The sequence below is a fragment of the Brassica oleracea genome, chromosome C4, assembly GCF_000695525.1.
Source record: "Brassica oleracea var. oleracea cultivar TO1000 chromosome C4, BOL, whole genome shotgun sequence".
NCBI classification, from domain to species: Eukaryota; Viridiplantae; Streptophyta; class Magnoliopsida; order Brassicales; family Brassicaceae; genus Brassica; species Brassica oleracea.
The window spans coordinates 8,210,483-8,227,718 of record NC_027751.1 but is presented as its reverse complement, the minus strand read 5'-3'; the positions used below and the strand labels follow the sequence as shown (position 1 = coordinate 8,227,718).

The following is a 17,236-nucleotide window of genomic DNA, read 5'->3' as shown; positions in this document are numbered from 1 at the left end:
AGAATGATGACATTGGTGATGTTTTCTCATATCTTATGTCAAATGAGGTAAATGAAGATACCGATGATCCAGAACCGAAATCCATATATGAATGTCAAAAGAGACATGATTGGAATAAATGGAAAGAAGCAATACAAATCGAACTTGATTCGCTTAACAAACGAAAAGTGTTTGGATCTATTGTAATCACACCTGAAGATGTGTGACCAGTTGGGTACATATGGATTTTCGTTCGAAAACGAAATGAGAAAAATGAGATTACAAGGTATAAAGCTCGCCTTGTAGCCCAAAGATTTTCTCAAAGACCTGGTATTGATTATGAGGAAACATATTCTCCTGTAATGGATGCGATCACATTTAGATTCCTGATGAGTCTAGCCGCTGATAAAAATCTTGAGATGCGTCTCATGGATGTTGTTACAGATCCATGATATCTACATATCTATACGGATCATTAGATATGATGGATTAAGTTCCAAACCTAAAGAGTTATGTGCAATAAAATTGCAAAGATCATTATATGGGTCAAAACAATCAGGACGTATGTGGTACAATCGTCTCAGTGAACATTTAACAAAAGAAGGATATGTGAATGATCCTATATGCCCATGTGTTTTCATCAAGAAAACAACATCCGGATTTGTGATAATCGCGGTATATGTTGATGATCTAAATATTATTGGAACTCAAAAAGAAATACAAAAGGCATCAGACTATCTCAAAGGAGAATTTGAGATGAAAGATCTAGGACAGACACAGTACTGTCTTGGCCTACAAATAGAACATTCACAAAATGGTATATTTGTGCATCAATCCACATACACTAAAAGAGTGTTGAAACGATTTAACATGGATAAATCAACTCCTCTTAGCACCCCGATGGTCGTTAGGTCACTTAATATTGAAAGTGATCCATTTAGACCACCTGAGGAGAAAGAAGAGATACTTGGTCCGGAAGTACCATATCTAAGTGCAATTGGAGCGTTGATGTACCTTGCAAATTGTACACGGCCTGATATATCATTCACTGTTAATCTTCTAGCAAGATTTAGCTCATCTCCAACACGAAGACATTGGAATGGAATTAAACATGTCTTTCGTTACCTACAAGGGACTATTGATTTAGGCTTATTTTACCCTAAAGATTCAAATGGTCAAATGGTTGGTTTTGCAGATGCAGGATATCTTTCAGATCCACACAAAGCCCGATCGCAAACAGGATATGTTTTTACGATCGGAGGCACTGCTATATCTTGGCGTTACCAGAAACAAACGCTCGTGGCTACTTCTTCAAATCATGCTGAGATCATTGCACTCCATGAAGCAAGTAGAGAATGTGTATGGCTAAGATCAATAAGCCAACACATTTGTTCAAGTAGTGGGATTGACAAAAGTACGGGGCCAACTATTCTATATGAAGACAATGCAGCATGTGTTGCTCAAACGAAGGAAGGATATATCAAAAGTGATAGAACAAAACATATACATCCAAAGTTCTTCTCATACACTCAAGAGCTCGAGAAGAAGAAAGAGATTGAAGTAAGATATGTCCGATCATGCGACAATGCAGCCGACCTCTTCACAAAAGCACTTCCTACTTCGGTATTCAGAAAACATGTCCGTAACATTGGAATGCGTCATCAGAAGGATCTATGACTGCTCAATCGAGGGGGAGCTTACGTAGTTGTACTCTTTTTACCTAACTATGGTTTTTCCCATTGGGTTTTCCTAGATTATTTTTTTATTATTATCTTTTTCAACTATGCCGGTTTGATCTATTACAAAACCCGGATTTGGACAAGGCTTTGGTCGTTGTCCAAAACATAGGACTTCGTGGAAACGACGCCGTTTGAGAAATTCAGAGTTATAATAGGCTTTCGGCCCAAGTAGTTTCCTTTTTAAGCAGCTTATCTCTGAGACAAACTTGGTTGTTTCAGTTCAAGTGAGAAGCCTCATGACATATTGTCATTGAACATGTTGCTTATATCTTATATATTAAAGCAGAAGTCACAACCTTGATTTATGTGTGATTTTAAAAAAAATGAACCTAATTGACATATTCTTATAAAGTCATGTTACATTTAATCTCTAATCTTATCATTTATATTTTGGACCTACCAGAAATTTTTATTGGGCTATCAATAATTGAATTTAAACAATAGATGATCAATTGGATTTATAGATAGTATACATTAAATAGATATAATTTAATATTGTAATATTATACCTCCATATATTAAATATTTAAATATTTGTCGATGTTAACTTTTAAAATTATAAAGATTATTTTTAAATAAAAAAAATTATATTATCTAACAATGATTAATCTTTACCACCTTAAACTAATGAAAACAAATTTTAAACTATATAGTTTATTTTAAAAATTAAACAAAAACTAAATGTTTAATTATTTACTCGATAATATAAATCTATGAAGCGAATGATTTATTTTTTAAAAAACTTTCTAAATTTGTGAAAAGTTACAATATCTTTGAATATGACAATAAAAAAATATTTTACTAATCTTTATATATATAGTTACGATTTTAATAATGAAATAATAATCCGAATATATATATATATATAGAAGAAGATACAAATATATGTGAAAGTTTGAAACAATCTATTCAATGAAAAATATATTGTATACTTATTATGTTTTAAAAATTGATATATACATATATATTATAATATATATCAATTTAGAATTGAAAACAAAATGTTTATATAAAAATAAATGAAAATAAAAATCCGCGCGGTTGCGCGGATCGAGATGTAGTAGTTCTTATTTTTTAATGAATCCTATCACTATCCGGTCGGTTCTGGAAAAAATGCACTTAGTGCTACAAAATGGACTAGCCCGAAAGCGTACCACACTACCTGATCCGAGTTTGAATACCAATTTTGGAGTTGTACGTCAGTTATAGATTTCATTTTTCTTAGGCCAATTTTGGGTTGTTTACATGGTAGATTTGTAACAAACGATCGGTCCACACTAAGCCCAAAAAAGATTACTACCAGACTACCGCCACTTGGGCTTAGATAGTTTTTGATGGGTCGTTTCCTTTCTAACACTTTTTTTTTTATATATAGCCTCCCCCCCCCTCCAGATTCAAAGTAAACCAGCCCCCCCACCTCCCCTCCGGATTCAAAGTAAACCAGGCTTCCCCTGTCTTTTAATATCTAACATCACAAGCTAGCTTTCACTGATATTTTTCCTCTGCACATGGTCATCATTAACTTCCTCATATAAGTCCTGTCACTACATCCTCTTCTGAACTTACAATCTCATCTCATGACATGAGTGCTTTCATACCATATCAAACCTGGACTTTTCAGATATTTCTCAAGTGATAGAGCCAAACCCACCCACGGCCAATTTTAGGATCTATACAAAAATGATACGACCGAATATCAAAATCAGCAATAACATAACACATTCATCAAGTGAAAATCCAAAAAAAAAAATCTAAATTAAAAAATGGTACATTGGATACATAAAAAGCACATTGCCTCAGATTCTCTTCTGCAACTAGGATTCAAACCACTTTAGTAGCTTACGTAGTACACAGACAGGACCAACCATCTTCAACAAAGGGCTAAGAAACTATTCCAGACCAATTGATCTCTAATACCTAATATAGTAATATCCTACAACCATCTGTTAGCAACGAACCGCCGAGTGTTGTTGTTGTGGCTGCTGCCACTTTTTTGTAACTCTGTGTTATGAATTGGTTTCGCTGTATGTTTTTTTTCTTTCACGTTGAGTTTTTGTAGGTATCATCAACCTTTCTCTCTGTGACGCCTGTTTGATAGGCTTCTGGTTCTTGGTCGTCCTTGTCCATGTTAATGCCTTCAAGTGAAGGGAATGATAAAAGCTGATCCTGCAATAAACAAAACAAATTACACAAACTTAGTTAGTAGTTACTGTTCGTTTTGTTCGCTCTCAAAACTAAATTTGCAAGTCTTTTTTTTTAACCTTGAGAGAGGTATTCTCAGAGGTGAGCTCATCGCACTGGCTTTTGAGCCTGTTGATTTCTGCTCTGAGGCTTGCGTTTTCTTCATTCAACAACTCAGCTCGTTGTGCCAGTTCATCACATTCCGCCTGAAACACACACACATAAACAACTTCTTCTATGTCCCATAATTTTCTCACATGGACGTGGTTTAAGGTTCTGTTTAAGTTACCTGTTTACGCAATCTGGATCTTCTAGCAGACTCCCTATTGGACTGCTTCCGCTTCTGTCGCTTAATTTCTCTATCGTCCTGATTGCAAAGATAAGCATGTTTAATGTTTTGAGTATTTATGAGAAGGAATAGAGCAGAGGAGTGCACAGCACACACACCTGTAACCAGGGTTGTGAATGGCTACCATCTCGAGAGACTGGAGCAGCGACTCCAGGAACCGGTGTAGATGCTTTCCCATGCATTCCAGGGATAGCTGCTGAAGTAGGAGCGCCCCAATATTCCATCCCAATGTTTAAATTCGTCGGTGGGCCTGCAGCTGGCATTGGCATGATTGGGACGGTCTGGCTCACCGGTGTACCATTCCGGGGGGCATTAGCAGAATCACCATTCTCTGAATTTTACAAAACAATAAAGCACTCTCACAGTGTTAAGTCACATGAATGAAATGAAAGGAAAAAAACTAAAGGATCAAAAACCAACCATCCTTCCCTTCTTGTCCAGATCCCGAGCCCTACAAGAACAGCAAAGCAAATCCGAATCACAACTATAGTAGTAACCATAGACAGAGCAAATATCTTAAAGACTATTCAAACGGAACGATCCAACATAAACAACTTAGAGGCAAATAATACAACTATATTGTTTTTTTCTTATGTGTGACAATGTGCAAAACTACATGAGAAAATATACGAGATTGACAGATATGAATAGGTCAATCTAGTGGTTGGAAAGAGAGCCTACATTAAGATAAATGCTTTCCAAAACTTACATTTTGAGAGTTCGCATCACTTCCTTCACTTGAACCATCAGAAGCACTCTCTCCACTGTAATCTCAGAGCAGTGAAATAATGGTGTTATGATCTAATAAGTCCAGAGAAAGTCTAAATCCTACGAGAAAAGCCACATCCCTTAAACTGGAGAAAGTCAAGCAAGTTACATATACCTTTTAGAGTAAGCTCCATTAGCTGATGCTCCTGAGTTTTTCCCAGGCTCATTGTTCTTTCCTGTAATCATGTTCAAACTTCCCAAGCTTCCTCTTGATCTTTTGATAGGCAATTTTTCCTTCACTTCGGATTGTTTAGCATCACCACCCTCAGTGCCGCCTGTAGTATTCCCCTGCATAAAATAATCTCTTAGTTATGATCCGGTAATAAAAAATGGTAGCAACAAAAAGAAAATTATCAATGAGGAGGCGCAAACTCACAGAAGCTTCGGTCATTCCATTGGGAGAAGGCATAGCATAGGGGCTATATGGATAAGATCCCTGATACAGAACGACATAAGTTATAAGGAAATGATCAACAACCACACCGTTTCAATACATAGCTCATGGCAATCAAATATAGTACCGGAGGCATTGAAGGATGTCCGTACATGCCACCTGGGGGATACATTGCAACATACGGATGAGGTGGAGTTCCATAAGGAGGAATCATATGCTGCAAAAAGTTCACATTCATCAACCAATCAAAGCTACTAATAGTTGGAGTTAATCTTGACTCAAAAGAAGACCAGTTCCCAAGGCATTAGAAATATCAAATCAAACGCTAGAACTCATGCAAACTAAACCTCAAACCTCCAAGAAGCACTGATGTATACATCACGATAAAAGGCGATGAATCTATAAAAAACAGTCAGTTTTACCTGAACCCCCCACATATAAGGGTGAGGTTGTGGACTTGACGCCACAAAACCATGAGGCGGCATAGGAGAATATGCCTGTCAAAGGAGCAAAAGAAAGGAACCCATAACGCTCAAACGAAACAAGAAAACAGATTCATAAACGGAGGAATCTGTGTTATACCTGAAAGCCAGACCAATCAGGAGTAGCCATGCCAGCACTCACAGCCGAGGAAGGCTCCTGCAAACACATAACATTGCCAATTATAAAATACAGAATCACAACTAGCTGGAAGTAGAACAAAACCTGTGAAGAGGGAGGAGGAGGAGGCGTTGTAGGTTCCTTCTCTTTACTAGATTTCTCCATCTCATTGCTAGCCATTATCACCAGTGAGAGGTACCTGCAAAGACGAGCTCAGCTAATACACCACGAGATCTACTTAATGCATAAACCCCCCCACCACATCCAGCAAATTCGACATTCATACCAATAATTAACCAATAAAGGTCGTCTCTTTCTCAATCAAATTGGCGTTGTAGGTAACAATGTAAGAGCTGATAAACACGATAACGACAAAACCCACTAGTAAAAAACAGAAACCCTAGAAAAAACAAGTCGAATTCAGACAAGAAACGCAGAATCTACCCCCCAAAGACACGAACTTTGAGATGCGATAGAAATACCTAACGACCGGGTGATGTCTGAAAACTCTGAGCACAAAACTGGGTATGCGGTGTGAATCTAGGAGCTTTGAAATTTGCAAGAGATTGAGGGAATTAATGTGTTTGACCAAAGACAAAATATTGGTTGATATGTTTGTGAGTTTCCAACGGAGAAGAAGAAGAAAGGGGGGGGCGTGGAATTCACGAGGAGGAATACGAGTTGCTTCTTTCGCCTATATTAAGTATTTATTTATATTAAAAGCCCATCCTTCAAACTTATTTATGATTCATAGTCCAGATTCAAAACTGAGTCCTTTTGTTTTACCTTGTTGAAAAAGTTTTTTTTTCTTCAAATTTTTAACTTGTTATATGATACCCTAAATTGTTATTAACAATACTATGAACTATTTATTAAGGGTTATAATTATAATTATCAAGTCACTGAAATTCGTTTTTACTTATGGTTAATTATATTCAAAAATCAAATTATTCATTAAGGGTTCATCTTTTTAAAAAAGGTTAAAACTTTATGATGTAAATTTTAGATAAACACAATTTAAACTATTTTTTTATAACGATAAATAATAAATTATTGAAATTTGTTTTTAATTATGATTAGTTATATAATAAAACAACGAAATTTCTTATTAAAGGCATAAACGACTGTAACCGCTCTAACTTTAACGTGATAGATGCGTAAATTCTTAAAAACATTCATGTAACATAAAATTACATACAATATGTATAGGGACTTATCTGTCTTTCTAAAATTTTTAAAATTTATGATGTGAAATTTTGAGCAATCTCCATAATAACATTTTTGAATTTTTGTCTCAAAAATAGCACTAGAAGAGAAAAGTCACAAAAATAACATTTATTAGTATCCTAAATATCCTTAATACCCTTGTTTTATATTAAATAAAACAACCGAAAAAAACTCACAAGCCTCTCCTCTTCAATCTCTCTCACGGCGGTGAATCTCTTCTCTTCGCTCTCTCTCACGGCGGTGAAGACCACGTAACGTCGACTTCGATTTCGTTCCATCATCTCCGGCGAAGAACACTGTCATCATCTCCGACAAAGTGCACGAAGATTTGATCCTCCAACGACGCCATTTCAATATGATTCCTCTTCAAAATTTGGGAATTTTCTCTTCTTAAGGTTTTCGAATTGAAATTTGGGGATTTCGATTTGTTGTTCTTCATATAATAGTTTTGAATTTGTTTTGTTGTCCAAATCGAACAGAGAACATAATCAACATTACAAAGAAGGAATCTCACATAGCTTCATTTACAGAAATTGGCTTACGGAGCGAGACGAGAATGTACTTTATGTATAGACCGTTGCATGTTACAACGTTCAGATTTGTTGTTCACTTTCACATGTGGTAAAAACACCCAAAGGATTTGAAAAATAGAAAAAGAAGCTTTAATTGGCCTTTTACACTAAAAATCACTACATGACAGTGTGCAACTAATAAAAAAAATTGTTCCATAAAAAGCGCTGCTCCAAACCCTAACCCTCTAGGGCTTTTTGTTCTTCTTGAACTAGTCATGGTGAGGAACAACGTCCACCATGACAAAGGTAGATAAAATCTAAGTCCCTTTGAGTTTATTGTTCTTCTTTTCTTTTCTGAAAATTCCGATTTGTTTTCGACAGAGAGTAGGAGATTGTTAAAGAGGAAGATCATTACGACTATGGTGATGGGTTTTTAGTGGAAGGTGATGACGTTGAAGGAGAAAAGATGCAATGTAGTGATGATCATCATGATGGAGAAAAGAAAGATGATTTCAATCTTCACGAAGACGATTATCAGCTTCTCTAGGAAAACAACAACAATCTCCAGAAAATGACCAAGTCCAAACGTTTAAAGAAATCTGATGTTAATGATGAATTGAGAGACTACATTATCGATGAAGATGATAGTGAGGAACGGTGTCAAGAAAAGGAAATACATGCAAGGAACTGATCTGAACGCTTATTATAAAAACTACGGGAAAATGATTTGGTTGTCTACTCTAAGGATCGAAGATGAATTGGAACCAAATCTTAATAAGTACGTGACAGAGAGATATGATGAAATCTGGACGATTGATTTTCTTAATGAATTCAGATATCTGAAGAAGCCATTGAGGAAGAGAGGAATTGGATTTACGCCCAACTGGATCATGTTCCAGAGAAGGATGAAATTTCGTGATTCTTGGAGCTATATCACGTGCACAAGTTAGAGGTACAGTTCTTTTCTATGTATCGGAAAGAGCAATGCCGGAGTTTATTAGAGATTAATGATGACAAGATGAAATTAACCTGAGACCAAGTGGCATAAGGTCTTGGGGATGATTATGGATTTTGATAGAAAGTGTCTTTCTTCTTTGGAAAAGGAAAACCTCTTTTAGTGGTTACTATACAAAACGTTTTTGAAGAAGAAACAAGGAGGATTGATTATCACAATGTAACCAAGTCTCTTAAAGCGTTCTCAAGGCCATTTCAAAAGAAAGAAGATGAAAAAGCTGCGCTGAGAGTCCTAGCGTGTTGATAGGGACCTGGAAATCCACAAACTACATTTGTGATGCTTGACACATGAGGAGAGCTGCTTGATGTTCTTTACACACGATACATCGGGTCGCGAGATGAAAATGAAGAGAAACGTAAGAAGAAGGACTACGATGGTCTTTCAAAGTTTATAAGGGACCACATACAAGATCTTTTGGCTCTAGAAGATGTGAATTGGAGCTGTATTCGTGTAGAGGATGATGTTTATGAAGTTATATTCCAAATGGTGGAGGAAATGTTGCATGGAGAAGAGATGTTTGATTTACCTTACCACTTGTTTACACAGACGAATCTCTCACTAGGCTGTCTGAAAATTCTACAATCTTAACTCAACAGCTTTGTTGACAGCGAGGGATTGTGATCGCAACTCTATGCGGTCCATGTAAATAAACTCTGTCTTGGAAACTTCATTCTTTACAGGATCTTCTTGAGACATACGAGAGGTATGACTATATGAGATGGTTGAAAAGGTTATGGTTGATGTAACGAAACAAGTTGGTATCAAAATTATTTTCCTGTGATTCACTAATGGATTTTTTCTCCTTTACAGTTTGTTTACAGACTTGGACTTAGGAAGGCTTCATTCTCCATTGTTTACACTTAAAACAGCTTGCACTCTCTTTTACTTGTGTGTGTGTATTTTATTTTTTTCGCTAAATGGTTAATACTCACTCGGTCCCTCCGTTTCATGAAGTTTTGACTCTTTATGCACATATTAAGAATTTTTTTTTTAACTATTAGAAATATAATTTAAAATTAATTTATCTAACTATAAACAAAAATAGTAAAAACATAACTGACTACACAGTTTTTGATAAAGTTATCTAGATATGTGAAAACATCATCTATTTTGACACAACAAAAATCACTTAAAACATCATCTATATCGAAACGGAGAGAGTATCATTCATGGAATGAAAGTTTTGGTTATAGAGGAGCCCGGAGTTTTGTTGGGCTGGAAGCTCAAAAAAAAATTTGGGTCACTATGTACGAAAATAGAAAATGTTCAACATGAGTTTCAAACTCATGACCTCTTATAAGAAGAAGGCTAACGATTTACCGCTGCACTTGCACTAAGTGAAATTTACATCAGGATAATGGCCGAAAATGTTTATAAACTTTGAACGGCCAAAAGCACATGCTTCCTTCGCTTCCCAAGGGCCGGCACTGGTTACAACGAATTGAATCCGAATCTGCTTAACAGCAATTCTGTTCCATTTTTTTTTCTACTCTCTTTCACAATGTTTCTAGTTTAGATCTTGTCGAGTGTGTTTCTCCCTTTTTTCGCTCGTCTACCTGTGTGTGTTTTATTTTAGAGAAAATAGGAAAAATGAGACATTCTCAACTTAGATTTGTCTCATAACTTGTAGAAGATTATTTAGTAAATAGGATTTATATTTCCTTTAATACAATTATACCCTTCAATTAACCAAATTAATATTAATATTCGTAATTAATTTAAGTTTTTTTTAAAGGAAAAAAAATAAAAACAGAAAGTTAAAAAGAAAAGGATCCACGAAAGAGGCAAAAGTCATGTTCTAAAACTCGCCCTGGTGGACGATTCGCTGGCCGAGTACTCGTGAAAAGGTAAGTGACGGTGACGTTTTGTGTTATTCTGTTGTATTACACGATTATTCTGTTTTTGTTAGGTTTTAAGATCAATATAATATTTCCTTGTAGATCTAAGTTATGTAAGGTATAAAAAACAAGAAAACTAGTGAAAACGCAGAAAAATAAAGCTTAAAAGCCATGGATGAGAGAAGTAGAGTTGCAGAGATGATTAAAGAAGAAGAGGGTATAATTGTTTTTTCCTAAATCACTAAAAACGAAAAAAAATAAAAAACCAGCCCTCTATTCGAACCTGGGTTGTTCAACCAAGCAATATAGCACAACCCACTGAGCTATAAGCTAGTAACGTTTATTTTCCACATATTTAATATATATACTTATGAAAAATTTTATGGTAGATTTAAAATAGATTCAGAAAATATATTAAATGAAAAAGAGAGAAACGCAAAGAACGAAGAGAAAAAGATCATCGGAGTGGGAAGATGAGAAAAACGTGGGAAAAAATATTTTTTGAGAGATTTAGAGTATATTTAGTTTAGATTTAGGAAACATCTTTGACTGAATATGGAAGTTTCCATATTTTTCGGATTTGCCTAGAATATGTATACTACCTACGCAGAACACAGTAGAGTAGGTGAGAAACATATTCTTCCTATAGGCGTCATATAAGGTAAAAGGTAGAACATGTTATGACACATAATCTAGCCGAGGTATATCATTGAGTTATGGCTATATGTCGTTATCAAGCTGTAGGTAGACTGAAAACATCTTTTTTGATTATGACGTAACATATTCTAGCTTTGTTAGAATATATAAGAAAGGTTACTATACCTTATATATCCTTGATATACCTATGTTTAAAACTTAGTATCTGATTTATAGATTAAGTAGATAACTAGAATGAGTATTCTAACTGTAAGTAGAAGATAAAATAAATTATGATTTCATTTAAAAAAAAAAATTAAACATATATATTGTCATAATTATAATTATGTTTCCAATAGTTTTCATATTTTTTTACATTTTTAAAATTCAGTTTACTATTTTTCCCATAAAAGAAGGGTAAAACATGTCCAAAATTGCCAAAAATATCAAAAGTCCTAAAAGGACCAACAAAAGTTCAAAGTATCAATTTTTTCCAATTTTCCCTTTATTTTATCTATTTCTTTCTTTTACTTGCTAAAACATTTCTGTTCCAAACGTTACAAAAAGAAAGTTTAGTTTCAGAACATTGTATTGTTACTTGGATAATGGTAAAGCAGCTAAAAGAGAAATGTTTTAGCAAGTTTCTGGCTCATCCACAAATAAAAAATCCGAACTACCCGAAAAAATATTCGGTTTATTCGGGTAGTTCGGATTTTTTACATAATTTTTATTTATAGAGTATATTTTATATATATTAAAATTAAAAATAATTAATATATTTAATATATTCAAAATATTCGGATATCTATTCGGTTTTCGATTCGGTCCCAGTTCGCGGTCTCGATTCAGTTTCGGTTTTTCGGATTTAGAAATATAGAAACCGTTCGGGTTTTTGTAATTTTCGGATCGGTTTCGGTCTCGTTTTTTTCGGTTCGGTTCCAGTTCGGTTTTTGGATTTCGGATAATATGCCCAGGACTAGAAAGACGTCTAGAGAGAGAGAGAGCAACACACAAGAAACAATTCGTCCGATAAGTCTATTATTCAATGGAACACAAGAAGTAAAGTCACACTTGAGTGTTACGAAAACGAACAAGAGTCAGGAAGTAAATAGATAACTAAACAAGAGACGTCTCTCTTAGGTTTCACTACTCACTACTCGTAGCATAGTAAAGCTCCTACTACTCCAATCTGCAAAGGGAAACCAAATCAATCAACTCATCCAAGTATGTAAAGTAAAGACTCTTGGAAGATATTGTGCTACCTTTGTTTCTTGGTATCTTTCTCGAAATCTGTCTTGGCAGTCCCATAGTATTCCACTGTCAAAAAAAAAAAATACAATAAATTTCAAGAATCAACCAGTTTCAAAAGAAGAATACACAATGTACAAATGCATAGAAACAAGAAAATACCTCCGGCGTTGGGTTTAGGCCTGCAGAAGACATGCTCGGTGAAGGTATGTTTAAGGTGGCGCACCCTTGCTTGGAATGGTTTGATCAGACCATCATAAGGATCACGAACTTCAAACGTTATGAGAAACATGAATCCAGCAGAGTAGTGAAAGTTGGCTTTAACAACGCTGGCAAACTCGAAATCTGTCTTCTGTTTTTTTTTTTTTTTTTTTTTTTTAACACAGAAGGTTATTTTATTGGAAGCACAATTAAAGTAGAGGTAGGAGGAGGAGGAGGAGGAGCTCTAACATATGTTGCATTGCGACCATCGAGGGCTTCCTTGGATAGCCTCACGAGTAAATCTCCAGTGGTGTCTGGCTCATCCACGAACTCATTCGCGTCGAGGTAAGCACGATGGTAGTTGAAAACGCAACGGAAGCTATCGAAATCGATGTCGAAATCGATGTTGTGTTTCACATATATATATAAATAATCAAACATATTCTATTGCAAAAGAAAACAAATAACGAATTATTATTATTATTATTACCTCGCTATTATCTACTTCTTCCTTAATTCGTTCTTGCTCTTGCTCAGGTGTGTAGATAGCCTTTTTGGGATCATGCTTAGGCGTCTGATAGTTATAATCCCCAGGTCGCCAAAACAAACACGGAGCTTCGAGCCATCGATTCCAGCCTGAGTCAGACATGTTTATCCAAATCGAAATCGGGAGAGTAATTTATAAAACATTCGATTCGAAACTAAACTTGAATCGTACCTTCAAATGCTTCAGTCATTGCCTCGTCAAGAATCAAAGATATCGTCTCCCTCTCCTTGGAACCCTAATTTGTTTTGAGATCCGTTCCCCTTCTTCTGGAACTCTCTCTCTAATATAATAATATCCTCCTCACTATTTCCTATTTATTTCACTCCAGTCCCTACATGTTTCTCAAATTTCGCTTTCTGCCCCGGATAGTTTCTTTTTAATTCCTTCATGATTTAACCCCATCGAGCTAAACTTATACACTATATTAATTTTCTAAAATGATGACCGACTATATTAACTATCCTCAATTAGTCTTAGATGCGAAAAAATAATACATCTATATATGGATTATTATTTTACGTTGACGGTCTGCAAAATTGGAGATCTGAGATCAACTTTTCACTAAACTTGATCCAAAACGAGACCAATGATGAGATTAATTAAGTTTTATATATCAAACTAATTAATTTTATACATATATATATATATATATATATATATATATATGATATGTTAACATAAGAGAATATAACTGATCATGAAGAATCATAAAATATTTATGTAAACTTCAATCTAAGAAAAATATTACCATCTTTCTAATTATTTATTTTACTAATGACAAATTTGTCCATATGAACCTACAAACCACTTTTTATTAATTTCCTTTTTTTCATCTCTAAATTATCCTACTTCATGATGTGTTTTATTTTTTTACTAAAAAACTAAATGAGAGTTTTGATCTTTACTCTAAAAGCATAGATTTTTCTCCAAACATGTTGCCATTTAATTTTTTTTACACAATACATATAAAGTAAGTTAGTAATTATAAGTTAGAACATGTGTATTCTATTTTATATCAGAATAATATGTGTGTAACTATTCTATATAAAACACTTTTAAATTTTATGTACTCTCAGTGTTTTCAAATTTTAATGTTTAAGAAAATCTAGACATTTACCTTTTGTTTAGATTTATGTTTTGGATATAAAGTTTACATTATATCTAAAAATTGTTCATATATTTTAAAATTTCGATAATTTGGTATGATTAAAAATGCAGTGGCTTATACCTTTTTTTGTAGGTTGACAACATACAATATAGTAATACTAGGGTTGGCCCGCCCGTATAAGTCTTACTTGTGTGTTTTCAAAAATAGTTTGTAAGTCAAACCTTATTCCTTAAATGACATTGAACAGTTTTAGAGAAAGGAAAAAAAGAACATTTACCAATGTTTGTGTTGTATTAATATCGTTTTTTTAACTTTTGAAGGTATTAGTTTCATATAGTTTTTTACTTAGCCAACTTAATCTGAATATGTAAATCCATTATGGTGAAACACTTTTGTCACCAAAAAAAAAGTATGATAAATGATAAGTACATTTTGAAAATGCATAGTTTACAAACCTGTTTGCATCGAAACACAATACAATGTGATGTTTTAGATGTAGGATCAAGAAGCATGAAAGAATCACTACACACAATATAAAGTACATACAACACTTTTGAAACTTGTGATTGGGCGGTTCGGATTCTTGAGCCCAACACATGCACGTTGGATCGCCCATATAATAGCTTTAACATCTGTCTTCGACAATAACTCGTGTGAAGGCTCTACGCAATATTGGGAAGACATCTAGATTTTTCATACAATACTTTCTCGGATTCAGTGACAGTAGGTCCTGCTTGTCTAGCTTCAGTCTCAGCTTTGCTCACTTCTTTGTCTTTGACTAAAACAACAGCTATCTCGTCACTAAGTTCTAGTTCTAGTCATACTTTCAGCCTGTTGGAAAAGAACTCATGGAATTGTAAACATTAATCTTGGGTTTATAGATAGTCAGATAAACTCGAAGACAATACCTTCTCAAAGTCTTGGCCTCGCATAGCTTCATTCTTGTCCTTAGTGGGCTGTCTGAGTTGCTTTTCAATCTCTCTAGCTTCCTCAGTGATCTAAACAAACAAAACTTCCATTCTGAATTTACTCAAATTGATAGAAAAATACATTTTCTGATAAGAATAGAGGAAAATATAAAACATCTAGTCTCCCTTGTTGGGCCTACTGTATGGTTTTTATTCAAGAGTGGCATTAGTAAGAACAGAAAAAACATAGAACATTTAGATAAGAAGAATAAAAGAAAGGAAGAAACTCACGTTATAGTTTCCGTTGGCGTCTTACATGTGAGAACTCTATATTCTTCGTGGCAGCAAAATCTCATTAACTACGACTCTATGATAATATTCAATACTTCTCTTATAAGCTGCACAATAAAAATAGACATATGCCCATTATATATCTTCAAGATCTAGCCCATAATATTTTTCTCAGATTATTTTAAATTGAAAGAAGCTACTCTACTTTAAAACCATATACATGCCATCATTGTCGCGATCAATTCCATGTTAGATTCCAAAAATCATCAAACCCTTATAAGCAAAACATTAATATTCGAATATGTGTTTATTTATATGCAGTGTTTTAAATATTATTGAAACCTGAATTAATCTACCAGCTTTGACCACGAAAAATATTAAGCACGTTCATGTCGGTGAAGCTAATGCACATGCACGGTGCTGGTGCAGGTTCAAAATCCAATCTGTACAACATAAAAATTTCACATTTGTGAAGTAGTTTAGGTTAAGCAAGGAACCTTATAGAACTCATCAGCTTCGAGATGAGAGCAACCGAAAGGTTTTCAAAGGTGAAATGCGAGTATGATCTATACATATGACTTGAAATCTTTAAGCCTCAGCTTGTAATCTTCTTTGTAATATTCTTTCTATTCATCAAAAATATCAATTCTACATGTAACTTCAGCCATAAAAAAAACACCTTTCCTCTGGATTTTAACATGTTAGTTTGAATCTCATCAAAATAAGAAACTCCAACTCATTCAAATCTCTATCTCTAATCCACATATTTTTGCGAAATATGAATCTCTATAATTCCTAAAAACATATAGGAAAGCAGTATTACGATTGGATGGTCATACCAGGGATTTAACGGTGATTAACGATCTGGATTTTTGTGAGAACCAAAATTCGCACTGTCGATTTCCGTTTAAATTAGGAAACTAGGAAAACACTAATTTTCCAAAGGTCCCAGATATCTGCTAATACCACACGCCAAGCAATCAGAACACGAAACGAGAATAGTAATAAAATAAGAAATCGAAAAGAGAGCAAAGTAGATCTTATTCCGAATTCGCGTTTGAGCGTTACAACAAGGTAAGAGCCTGGGCTATGAGAGCTGTCGTCGAGATTCCTAGTTCTAAAACCCTAAGACGGCAATAACCTAGTTGAGTCGCTACTCGAATAACAAAAACAGAAATATGCCTAAATCGCTCTAAGTGCTAAGTTTGCTTCGAAAAGTCCCTCTCCATGCCTCTTGCCTAGGACTCCTTATATACTGGCTCCAAAGTCGGTTTACGCTTTTTCCCTTCTGCCCTTAAGCCGTCATAGCATAAAAATGGAGATATTCCATTTTTTCCGATCTTCGTAATTATCTTCAAAATTTCGTATTTATCCGCGGAGACTTGACATTTATCTTTCCTTGCGAACTAAGCGTAAACCGTCATGCGGCTTACGGGCTGTTGGCTAAGAAATCGTAAGTTGGGCCTCGAGTCATGTCTTTGGTCCCTTTTGGCCGTCTTCCGACTCGAAGCGTTTATTACGGCTTCTTTCGATAAAGAACGAGCTTTCCGCGGTTTTTACGGTAAAGTTTGATTGATAAATTAGAATGGCGGGGAACGTGAAATGGGTTCTCTACGGTCTTCGGGAGATAGCATCGAAGGGTAGACGAGAATGCATGGACTAATGTCGTATCGACGTTTCAGAAGAGCTCGGTTG

The 17,236-nt window shown here is 34.9% G+C and overlaps 2 protein-coding genes and 1 long non-coding RNA gene across 4 annotated transcripts; all 3 read right to left on the bottom strand.

Moving 5' to 3' along the window:
- Positions 1 to 3,412: 3,412 nt before the first annotated feature.
- LOC106337318 (transcription factor HBP-1a-like) lies at positions 3,413 to 6,671 on the bottom strand. 2 transcript variants are annotated; one of them, XM_013776413.1, is made up of 13 exons: positions 6,493 to 6,671; positions 6,116 to 6,209; positions 5,993 to 6,049; positions 5,833 to 5,907; positions 5,538 to 5,627; positions 5,393 to 5,452; positions 5,132 to 5,304; positions 4,958 to 5,012; positions 4,669 to 4,699; positions 4,347 to 4,579; positions 4,189 to 4,266; positions 3,980 to 4,105; positions 3,413 to 3,884 (listed from the first exon to the last, which is right to left on the bottom strand). In XM_013776413.1, the coding sequence occupies exons 2-13, from the start codon at positions 6,188 to 6,190 to the stop codon at positions 3,759 to 3,761; spliced, it is 1,179 nt and encodes a 392-aa protein (XP_013631867.1). In that variant the 5' UTR covers positions 6,191 to 6,209; positions 6,493 to 6,671; the 3' UTR covers positions 3,413 to 3,758. The 2 variants fall into 2 exon arrangements, with proteins under 2 accessions (XP_013631867.1, XP_013631868.1); XM_013776414.1 differs by lacking the exon at positions 5,833 to 5,907.
- Positions 6,672 to 12,259: 5,588 nt separating this feature from the next.
- LOC106340276 lies at positions 12,260 to 13,514 on the bottom strand. The gene is made up of 5 exons (XM_013779153.1): positions 13,406 to 13,514; positions 12,937 to 13,323; positions 12,649 to 12,838; positions 12,501 to 12,555; positions 12,260 to 12,427 (listed from the first exon to the last, which is right to left on the bottom strand). Exons 2-5 carry the CDS (start codon positions 13,126 to 13,128, stop codon positions 12,418 to 12,420), a joined length of 447 nt encoding a protein of 148 aa, XP_013634607.1. The 5' UTR covers positions 13,129 to 13,323; positions 13,406 to 13,514; the 3' UTR covers positions 12,260 to 12,417.
- A 1,273-nt stretch (positions 13,515 to 14,787) lies between these two features.
- Positions 14,788 to 15,979, bottom strand: LOC106341010. The gene is made up of 3 exons (XR_001269558.1): positions 15,542 to 15,979; positions 15,251 to 15,340; positions 14,788 to 15,173 (listed from the first exon to the last, which is right to left on the bottom strand). It is a non-coding gene; the product is annotated as an uncharacterized LOC106341010 (long non-coding RNA).
- Positions 15,980 to 17,236: the final 1,257 nt, after the last annotated feature.